Consider the following 12,358-nt stretch of genomic DNA (forward strand, 5'->3'; position numbering starts at 1 on the left):
TGGCGTGCCTGATGTTTTCCTTATAGCTCTGGTGCTGTCAATCAAGCAGGAATGGGAGGGGTGGTGTTATAGCTCCTTCTGGAGCTTGGGAAAGATCTTTGATCTTTGGGAACTTTGCCGTGACAGATTCACTTTAAACTCTCTAACCTCTAATGATATGACAAAACACCACTCATTCTAATCTACTCTATACAGTAAAGCTGATAAATGCCAGTCAAAAACTGAACTATTAAACTTACCATCATCTGTGAGCCTTCATCATGGCTGGTGCTGTACTGTATAGAATTACACCATGCCGTTTCTGCAGCTATATCGGGAATGTGTGTAGCAAATGACTCATTGTCTTCAGGACCACAGACATTTTCAAAGTTGTCTAATCCATCCATGCTTTTGAAAGGTTTCTCCCCAAGAGACATAGAATGAAGCGTATCTGGAAAAACGTCACTGAATTGCCTCTTGTAAGGGTGAAACTGGTTCTTTTCTTTCATGAATTTACCAAAACTGGCTTCTGTTGGGTCATCACAGCTGTACCTCCTGTACCCATCTCTTGGAGATGCTTTTCCCGAAAATCTCATAGGAATGTGCTCTTGGGGTGACAAGGAAAGGTCGGGGCTCATGGATGAATCTGAACTTTTTCTTTCAGTCTGGCTGTCAGAATCATGTGTGTTTCCACCATAACTGTCCTAAAACGACCAAGAAAAAAGTTACTCTTACCAAAGTTTTGTGACTGATTCTTTCATTTTAACTTAATAGCCCCAGATTTATCAATCTGTCTGTGACAAAGCCAAGTGTGATTTGTCCATAGCAACCAATCACAGCTCAGCATTGCGCTGGTAAAATAAAACTGTTAAAGGTATACTGCATAATACGCATAGCAAAGCCATAGACTTTTATAGACCAAATGTAATCTTCTAGTGACTATTCGTTCTACACAAAAGTGTTGTCTACTTTGTTTTGTGTCAAAACTTTGCCAAGGTTTTGGCACAAGACTTTTGTTATGATATGCTATCATTTTGACTGTAATAGATTTACTACAGGAAACATAGTGATAACTGAGGGGCTACAATGGGCTTATACACTGATTTCCTATAATCTGTTGCAACTGTTTACATTACACAAACAATTACTGACTGGTTGATAAGATTTATTGACACTTGTTATTATGTTACCTTCGTGTTGTTAATACTTGATACTGTGTATACTACCGTCTTTAAACTTATTGCATTTTTATTTAAAAATTATTATATAAGTGCTTCTGGTTTATACCCCAGGGCTTTGCTGCATTCCTTAAATTGTAATCTGAGACGCCTTATCTTGTATCAAGATACTAAATGACAGTTATGTTATTATATCTCTGGGGTCATTATAAGATCATACTGGAAATATATAGCTGATAGATCCGATCCCACCTGCAAAATAAAACCAAAATTTTTCCTCGATGTGTGGGTCACCTTTCAGCCAGCAGGTGCCTAAGGCAGTGTATGTGCTTCAACCTTGAAATCACTTAAAATATGCATTCCAGTCTATGAGCACGGTCCTACATTTAATATCCCTCCCTAATATAGGTATTCAGGTTGGGCTATTGGTATGCCTGTTGCTGATGTGTTTTACCGAACATATCAGTCAGCTGGTCAAATCAGTTAACTTATAAGAGTTTCCCATGAATGACACCCAACACCTATCTGGAGGATAGGCAATGAGTGTCTGCTGACCATGAGAATAAGGGTCCTGCTTCTATCCCATTGTATATAGTGGTGGTCAGACATGGGTGCTGATACACCATTTAACACTATGGGCCAAATGAAGATAGCTGTGTACTGTAAGCATGCTGTGGCTAAGCTTGGAAACTTTTACACAAGCTTAGAAAGAAAACATGATTTTATAACTTTGCAAACTGCATTCAGCTGAAAGGCAGGTATCATTTGTTTTATCTCACTTTCCATTGCCTGCATCCCTGAGCATTATAGATTCACAAGTAGTAAGGACAACCATGGCACTTGCTCTTGCTAATAAAATAATGCTTCTTTATTTCAACACATATACGGGGCTTGCAGACATGGACGATGCTTGTTTCACGCTGTAACTGCGCAAGGAAGAGCAGTTTCTGAACAAAACGTGTGTCGCTCAGGTCCGTGTTCTCAAGCCGTATATTTGTTAAAATAAATGAGCATCATTTTTATTGAAGAGGAAGTGCCGTGGTTGTCTTTTCTACTTGTGAATATAGGAGATATACTGTTGCTACTATTTAACTATTAAGCACCATCAAAGGATTATCAGCAAAGGTTAAGGAGCGACCCTTGAACACATGTCGTAAGTCAGCTTGGAGTAAGTGTGGCCTATTGCAAATGTCAGACAATAAACTCCCTATAGCCTATAATACCTCTGTATCATTTACCACTGCATAGAACAACTGTATAAGATGTGCAATAATGTAGCCCAGATAAACGTTCCAGGTGGCAGAGCAGGCAGTGCCTTTCACAAATATTGGATATATTTATTTCTATGAACCCTTGAATGCTATAACATCTGCTATGATGTCTGTGTACATTTTTGCTTGCTGTGGTAGGTTTACTAATGACTCCTTTGGGATTTCCCTACAGATGGAACCTCAACAGCCAATGGCACTTTTAAACTGTGACAAAATAAAATTCCAATTGCGTGTAAAGATTGGTGCTTTCCAAACAATCTGCCAAACCAAGTCCCTTTGTATACCATATTAGGCTATGTTCACACAGCATATGAGACCAGCCGTTCCATGACCCGGCCGGGTCACAGAACGGCCGGTCTCTGAAAAGATCATCCCGGACGGTACTGCAGTACTGGCTAGATGATCTTTCCGGCCACAGTGTTCTGATGTCCCGGAGCCGCTCGCTTCATTGTGTGAACTGACAGGTCTTTCCACGGCTGCAAATGACTGAGTTGCGGCTGCAGAAAACTGACATGTTAGTTCTTTGCGACGCCGTATGAGATCCCGGTCGGTGCGTATACTATGTGTATACGCTCCAGCTGAGATCCCATAAAATGTTCATGCAGCATTCTACCCGCACAAAGAACGGCCGTTGTTGCTGATGGCCATACTTTTAGGCTGTGTGAACATAGCCTTAGGGTGTATTAGAGAAAAATCCTCTATTGGTTTATGATCAAGTTTTGATGCTGTGTGTTCTGACACCTTTCTATCATAGCCTCCCCTAACTTTTTCATTTTTAGTACTAGCTCATAGCTCATCTGTGGGATTGGACCACTAGGTCTAGTGAAATATGGGTGTCCATAACTATGATGCTGGTTAACCGGGTATCCCTCATGGGCCCCTCTTCGTAGGGTCTAAACACCACATATTAGGAATACTTCACAAGATGTATCACAAAGACAAAAATACAAAAGGTTTGGTATTCAAAAAAAGTTCCAAGAAACCACCAGTAAAAATGTAAATGTTGAAACTGAACAGAATTTATTTAGATACAGCACAGGGCCATGACACATTTAAGGAGTGCCACTCCCTTCATCATAAAATTAGTGTACTATTTTTCTGATGAAGGAAGTTGCACTCCCGAAACATGTCTTGGTATTGTGCTGTATCTAAGTAAATTTTGTTCAGTTTTACTGTTTATATTTTTATTGGTGGGTTCTGAGCACTTTTTGGGAGAGTGCTGATCAACACCGGCCCCTGTTGGGAGTAACTGGTTTGGTTACCAACAGCCTAGAAGTCCTATATTTGTCCCATTTTTTTTTTTATCCTGGATCCCAACATTTCTGTACTTGTTTACCGACTATCTTGGATTCTGATCACTACTGTACCCCATAGAAGGGGTGATATGCACAAAGAGCAGGTGAGCAGGCCTTTATCTGCTTTTTCCACATACTTCCTAGGGTATTACATGAGGCACCTCAGACTTTTTTTCAGTTTTTTACTTTGCCACAAGATGTATGCCATGCTCTAACACCTTTGTCAATCACAATTTGCCCCTTGTGTAAGTCACTCATATGCTTACACATCTTTGACCATTCTTCCAACACATCTATTTAAAGACTGGACTGTTCACTCTTCACCTAGATAACCGTTATTATTGACTTATTTGGCTGATCATTGCATATAAACATTTATACATAGTACACCAATGGCCGTCCAGCAGATGATATCAGCATCCAATGCCATAAATACTGATTAAGGTGTATACCCCTTACTGGCTGTTCTAATTTTAAATCGCTCCTTACCCTGAGCTTGTTTCGTGATATAGTTTCTGTTTCACCGCTGGGATTTCTTGTCTAAAACCTGTTGTTTTACATCTGGAACTGACTCTTTTTTGCCACCATTGCTTACTATGCTCCTATTTGATCATTTGGCCTCTCACATTCTGCCCCTCTCCCACTAACAAACCTTCAGTCTATTCCTGACCATGTTAGTGCTCCATCACGGCTGTTGCTATGAGCTGGGTATTTTTCTGCAGAAAAATCCATACCTACATGTGAGGGTTAAGGGGAATCCCTAAAAATTTGACACCCCCGTCTAATCAGATTTATTCTAAATGTGGATTGAGAAAAGTGAAATCTATAATATAAGGCTAAGAAACAGAAACAGAGTTTATAGCATGGGAGCAACAACCTTTTGATTAGGTTTCAGACTACTTGAGTTTTCCAACACAGCTAAAGTAGAGTCACTTATCATAGGAATAACCATAACATAATTTTTTAAGACCACAACTTTACTCCTGGTTTACTTTCCACTTACCATAGGTATGCAAGATGTCAATGAGCCTGTTTGATCCTGTATGGCCTCATCTGTTTGGTTTATGGGAGAACAATCACTATCTAGAGATCCTGATGTAAAGGTCAAGCTTGGTTGATCTTGCATTATTAAATTCTGATTGGATAAAAAACCTGTAAGAAGAACAAGATGTTTTATATTAGAAAGCAATATTCCATTGTCATTTTGTAGCTGCCCTAAAATATAGATAAAATATTTTTGTTTAAAGGGAAACGATCACATTAAAAAATGCAGTGCCATCTGCAGGCACCATGTTATAGAGCAGAGAAAGTTGGGCTGATTAATATAGATGGTAGTTTTGTTAGAAAACGTCAAGGATAGCTTATCATTTATTCATGTTAATCTGATCATTCTGGGCTAAGGAGTCATGTGGGCGGTCGTATTTGATAGAGTTGATAATTACTGAGTAGGGTTGTCCACTTAGCTATTTGGCCTAGAATCACCAAAGATTTAAATGACTAAATGGCAAGTTATCCTGGAAATGTTCCAACAAAACTATACTGTGGTCCGTCAACAATGGTCTCCAGTTACAATATTTTCAACCTTTCTGGACCATCATAACTTGAGACCAGACTCAACATACAATGCTACATACAGTCAGGATCTGTGGGACATGTGAATAACTAGCTTATCAACCAATAAAAGTGGCCATTTTACTGGTAAAACCCCAGTATTATTGCGGTGCATGCACATGATACTGGTCTAGTATCTCCTCGCTACAGTATAGTGTGAAACTACATGCTCTGCGCTGCTTTTTACATTGTGCCAGGATGAGTTGCTCCATTGGGCACTCCCTGAGGAAGCATCTACGCAAAGTGGCATTGGGGAAGAGCGCTGGTACCACTGAAACATGGGTAAGTGGCCAATCCATGGGATTTGAGAAATATTGGGTCTGTTTTTGGCCAGGTGATAGTTGTGGTTTTTATGCTATGCTATATATAGGAAATACTCTCTGAGCAAAGGGTATTGGGTCAAAGAGAGCCAACAGATGCTGGATGGTGACTCTATGTCACTAATGCTGACTATAGAGGGGAAGCTAAGCATTTGTAGGAATACATAGCATTCTATTTATACTGATGAGTATAACAAGTATATAGCTGCATAACGAGGAATCTATCAAATGAATAAAAGCCAATGGACAAATCCATAATTTTCCTTGCAGTAATGAATCTCTGAGCTCTTGGATTTGCATCCCATCCATGCAAACATATTAATTTATTGCCCTGTATGAAGTTTTCTTCAATATTATATAAATCATGATTGTACTGATTTGGTTTCCAGCAGCATAGTATAGTTCTATCATGCAGCTCGTGGAGAATGCCAGCTGCTGCGGTGTTTTACTTATGCCAGGTGACTAGACACATCTTTTCCCCTTTTATAAAGCTACTGCCGCGAGCTGCATGGTAGATCTATACTGTACTGCTGGGAACCATATCAGCACAATTGTGCTGATTGGTTCCCTTTAAAATGATAAAACACATTTAAATAACATTTACAAAAAGTATGATCTTCCCCGAGGCTTCTGATCTACATTGAAAGTTCAAGTTCAAGTTGAAGACTGGAAAAAGGATTCATACTTAAAGTTACCTTAGGGCCCCAGGGTGGGTGGAATGTGGACTACTGAATCTAAACTTGCCATGTACAAAAAGAGTTGTCATTGAGAGTTCACCTGTAAATCACTCTTTTTTCAGTCAAGGGGCTGAAAAAAAATATGTAGCATCTCAATGGATGCTACATATAACTATTACTTATAGTATAATGGAACAAAAAGGTTGACAAAATGGGAAGGAGTGCAAGATGCCAACATGGACAGATGTGGACGCTCCACCAAAGCCCTCTCATCCCAAAATCCGCCCTGTTCTCTGTTACCTAGACCTGATGATACTGTTAAATAGTTCCAAAGTGTTGTGCTTCCAGCAGAACAGTGGCACCATACCCATATGTTAGTAAAGGCAACATAGTGGTACCAGCATATTAAAATTACCATGAAATTCCACAAACCATTGTTTCCACCACATAAAAGTGACTTATAAATTTGTAACCACATAGCAATGACCATAACATAATCACAGGATTGTCTACAGAGCGCAGAATAAGGAACTCCTTTTAGAGCCTCCATGATAAATACAAGGAGTAAACAGCTGAATGGTCCGCTGCATGATGGCCTCCAACACATCCCATGAGATCCCACTGACTTTAATTGAGTCCATTGGGTTCTAGTCTGATGTCCATTTTTTCAGGTTTCTAACAGGACAGAAAATACTGCATGCAGAGGAACCTGCGATGGAGATCTCAGATGGAGTTCCTATGGAAATGTAAACTTCTATATCTATATCATAAAAATGAAAGTCTGTCTGTCTGTCTGTCCTTCTGTCTGTCTGTCCGTCTGTCCCCTATAGACTTCCAAATGCCTGAACCATTTGACTCCAAATTTGGCACACAGATACATTGGGTGCCCTGGAAGGTTTTAGCGAAGGTCCCGTCCCCGCCAGATGTACAGGAGGGGAGGGCGAGGGGGAAGAGCGGTGCCCCATAGAGATGAATTGGAAAATCTCCTCACTGCAAACACATAATTCCCAGAGAAAACGGCAGTTGGAGCCTTAGCAACCAATAGGATTACTGCTTTCATTTTCACAGGGAGTTGTGGTTGCTAGGGCAGCTGCCTCAAAATAGATCCACAGAAATAAGTGGTAGACCCCCTACTCCATCTATACAGTACATGTATACAGGACCCCTACTCCATCTATACAGTACATGTATACAGGCCCCCCTACTCCATCTATACAGTACATGTATACAGGACCCCCTACTCCATCTATACAATACATGTATACAGGGCCCCCTACTCCATCTATACAGTATATGTATACAGGACCCCTACTCCATCTATACAGTATATGTATACAGGACCCCCTACTTCATCTATACAGTACATGTATACAGGACCCCCTACTCCATCTATACAGTACATGTATATACAGGACCCCCTACTCCATCTATACAGTACATGTATATACAGGACCCCCTACTCCATCTATACAGTACATGTATACAGGACCCCCTACTCCATCTATGTTCTAAGCGCTAAACCTGAGGACACACCATCCTCACTCACCAATTAGCATTAGGATTTGTAGGTAATAGCTCCAGACATCACAGTTAACACCGCCACACCAGACCTGACCAATACCGCCATACTGTGACTGGATAACACCGCCATACCAGACCTGACCAATACCGCCATACTGTGACTGGATAACACTGCCACACCAGACCTGACCAATACCGCCATACTGTGACTGGATAACACCGCCACACCAGACCTGACCAATACCACCCCACTGTGACTGGATAACACTGCCATACCAGACCTGACCAATACGGCCACACTGTGACAGGATAACACTGCCATACCATACCTGACCAATACGGCCACACTGTGACTGGATAACACTGCTATACCAGACCTGACCAATACCGCCATACTGTGACTTGATAACACCGCCGTACCAGACCTGACCAATACCACCATACTGTGACTGGATAACACCACCACACCAGACCTGACTAATACCGCCATACTGTGACTGGATAACACCGCTATACCAGACCTTACCAATACCGCCATACTGTGACTGGATGAATCTGCCATACCAGACCTGACCAATACCACCATACTGTGACTGGATAACACCGCCATACCAGACCTGACCAATACCGCCACACTGTGACTGGATAACACTGCCATACCAGACCTGACCAATACCGCTATACTGTGACTGGATAACACCACCATACCACACCTGGCCAATACTGCCACACTGTGACTGGATAACACTGCCATACCAGACCTGACCAATACCGCCATACTGTGACTGGATAACACTGCCATACCAGACCTGACCAATACCGCCATACTGTGACTGGATAACACTGCCACAGCACCTCCACCAACTCTATACTACAGGTATACAGAACCCCAAACTATACACTACAGGTATTCAGGACCCGAAAACTATACACTACAGGTATACAGGAACTCCACCAACTATATACTACAGGTATACAGGACCCTCAAACTATACACTACAGGTATACAGGACCCCCGAACTATATACTTCAGGTATACAAGACCTCCACCAACTTTATACTACAGGTATACAGCACCTCCACCAACTCTATACTACAGGTATACAGGACCCCCTATACACACTGACACTTTATACCCGGGCAGCGCCGGGTACATTTTCTAGTATGCAATAAAAGTGTAACTTCCTTTATGATACCATGTCTTAGTGATGTCAGAATTGTTCTAGAAAAATCTGAAACATGCATTGACTATAGTGACATGGATAGAACAAGTGATCACTGGTGGATTGTCAGCTAAACCAGGTCTTCAGTGCAACAACACTGCAAGCAGCACCGATGTGAGAGCGTATGAGACTGCGCTTACTGTACATATCAATATCAATTTTTCTTTCTTTTTTTAATCTCTTAACTCTGAACTGCTAAAAACCCATGGGGCAAAATGCAGAATGTTGAAATTATTTATTAAAAAAAACCATTTACTTACTAAAGAGCCTTTAGCCTTGCGGCAGCATGTCAATGTGCATAACTTTAAAGGCAATGAACATCTTTGAAAAAACATTTCTTTATTCCTGATTTGTGCTTACGGTGTAATTATGTTGCAGAAACACTTTCTTGGGCATGTGTTTAGTTAAACATTTTTGTAAAGCTTTTATTGACAGCCTTTCTGTCCCTTTGACAGACTATACTGATCACAGAAGCTGTAGAACATAAACCAAACATTTTTTTAACCATTTCCAAACCAGACTCTTTTCCCCTCTCCCTTTCCTGACTAGACACTCTTTTCGCTTGTGTGAATTTGAAAGTTTTCACAATTTTTCTTAATATAATTTCATTTTAGTATTTTTTTTATTCATTGTGATGTTTTAGATGAAATATAAAAGACAAAAAAGGAAATACATGTCTGCAAATTGCAAATATATCTTATTAAATTGTGTCCCCTTTCTGTTATGGTCATTTTATAAAGGGGATATATACAGTGGGGCATCATATAGACAGTCAGGAGCATCATACAAACAGCTTTATTTTTTTTATTTTGTTCTGTCTACCTTGTTTATTTATTTATTTTACATATTGTGCCCTCATAAGGTCATAAAAAAGTGAATTTCACACTGCAATAATTTATTTTCCATCTCTCCTCCCCTGCAGCGACATGATCCCCATAATGCTGTGTCAGGGTGGGCTCACACTACGGAATCCACGTGGATAAGTTCCGGTGGATTCCGTCGCTCGTACCTGTTCACGGCGGCATGCATACAGTATATCCGCTCACTCCATAGACACCATTCTATGGCTGGGCAGATTCCGCTGTCCGCCGAAAGAATTGACATGTTAGTTCTTTCGACAGAAGGTGGAATCCGCCCATGCATAGATTGGTGTCTATGGCATGGGTGGAGACACGCGTGTCTGTGAGCAGGTATGAGCGACAGAATCTGTCGGAACTTATGTGCACAAATTCCGTAATGTGAACCCACCCTAACTCTGCAAGGATGTTCTGAAATGTCTGTGCAGAGTTAATTGCCAAGTGCCCAGATGTTTGGTCTATAGCCAGTCAGTAAGCAGTTGAATATAGATCCATAGGAAAGGGGTTTTTGTAAAAAAAAATTTCCTCTCCGAATAAAATGACGTCCATCATTTGGCTGTTTGGCCGCCTGTCAGTGCAATAACAGCTGCTGGTACATTATTTTAGTTCAGGTGGACTGATTGCTCTTTAGTGGTGTTTATTTAAAAGTCCATTGAATTTAAGAGTAAAAATGGTGAAAAGAAGGTAAAAAAAGAAAAACTGTGTGTGAACAACTAAAAAATGACGTCCCCTGTTTGCAATAGACGTCCAAAAATAGTTGACATGATCATTATTTCGACTTCCGCGCAGACGTCAGTCATTTTATACACTGTGTGCATTGGACGTCTGTCATTCCATTGACTTCGATAAAGTGCATTGAAGTCAATCACATTGTGACAATAACGGACGTCTTTTTGAATAGAAAAGGTGGCTGCCTTTTTTTTTTTTTTTGACATTGTGTGAACAAAGCCATAGACTGGTGTAAACTGCCCACAGCAACCAATTACAGCTCAGCTTTCAGCTCTGGTAAAATGAAAGCTGAGTGGGTTTCTGTGGGCAGCTTACACCAGCGTATATGTTATACCCTGACTCCATATTTTTATGTTATTTTTATATTTTAACATTCTGAACGCGTTGCATAGGGCATTTGCAAACTCCACTATGTAACATCTGTATGCTAATTTCTCACGTTTATTACAGTAAGCAACATATAAATGCGGATAGGCTCATCCTATATAAAATCCACATTATGCCGCACAAAACTGCAACATAATGTGGATTCTCAGTTGAAAAAAATAAAGGTAACATACTTGAAGATTCCACCTGAAAGCAAAGCTGTTCTCATATATCAAATATATCTAATGAAAGAAATTTTATGATATTAATATAGAAAAGCACATATAATGAAAGAGCAGTGTTTTATTTTATAATGGAATTAAACATTTCTACAAGACACTGACGGATATGACTTGTATGGCAGGAAGCTGCTGTTTTAGTATTAAATGTCGGCAGCTGGAAATGCCTTTGACAAATGGCCTATATGGTTACCGCATTTTGTAAATGTTGCATGACAGCCCATTACTCTGATTACCAGGTCACTACTCGGGAAGTATAACAATGAGGAAGAAGAGGTGAGACAATGAAAGATAAGATGGGAGCTTGGGGATGCAGGATAATAGCAGAGCTGATTCATTCGTTTTGCATGGATAGGGAATCCCTGGCTGGAAGCCGACAGCAGGACAATATCTTGTTTTGTTTCCCAACAGATCACATAGGAAACTGTTCTAAGCAAGCAACCCATGGTCACCTCCTGGCACCAGTCTGTCTATGGTGACAGGTTGATCTCACATGCTGTATATTCTGTATCTATATGTGATTCTGCCTACACTTATCCCTCTGTGTCCTTGGCACCTATATGTAGCATTATATGGGCATACAAAGTGCATACATTTCCCCCACTCTTTTCCGTTGTAGTTCCTATGTGCTATAAACTGAATTTTAAGGGTGAATAGTAAAAGCTCATTTTCCCTTCAGCAGGGTGACCACTAAAAGTAATACATCGCACATCTGTGGAAGATCCCTATTTCCCCCAATACTATCTAACAGGGCATTGTGAAAGGGGTTGGAATTGCATTGTGTTATGGCCCCTTCACATTGTCTGACAGGGGGAGGACAAGGGGGGGTACCAATCAGTGTTTTTGGCGCTCATTTACTAAACCTTTACATAAATCCATTAATCGGGCCAAACAAACATTCACTGGATTGTTTATGTGGTCCTAAACTTCATCATTGTTGGCTTCACATTCCCTGTTTCCACAAGACAATGTACAGACAATAACAATCATTATATTAACTATTATTAAGATCCAATAAGTCAGTGAAGGAATTTGCTCATTTGTTGGCTGACAATGGATTTTGTTCAGCGACCAATAGCTGAGAACGAGCAT

General features: G+C 40.5%; 1 protein-coding gene across 1 annotated transcript in view; it reads right to left on the reverse strand.

Annotated features, from left to right (window-relative positions):
• The window catches only part of FOXN1 (forkhead box N1), a 73,619-nt gene that overhangs the window by 33,628 nt on the left and 27,633 nt on the right, over positions 1-12,358 (reverse strand). The window contains exons 3-4 of the mRNA XM_069945757.1: positions 4,727-4,875; positions 240-683 (exon numbers count right to left, since the gene is read on the reverse strand). Of these exons, the coding sequence (XP_069801858.1) occupies positions 240-683; positions 4,727-4,875 (593 nt within the window). The remainder of the gene's footprint in view (positions 1-239; positions 684-4,726; positions 4,876-12,358) is intronic.

The sequence above is a fragment of the Dendropsophus ebraccatus genome, chromosome 11 (assembly GCF_027789765.1).
Source record: "Dendropsophus ebraccatus isolate aDenEbr1 chromosome 11, aDenEbr1.pat, whole genome shotgun sequence".
Lineage (NCBI taxonomy): Eukaryota > Metazoa > Chordata > Amphibia > Anura > Hylidae > Dendropsophus > Dendropsophus ebraccatus.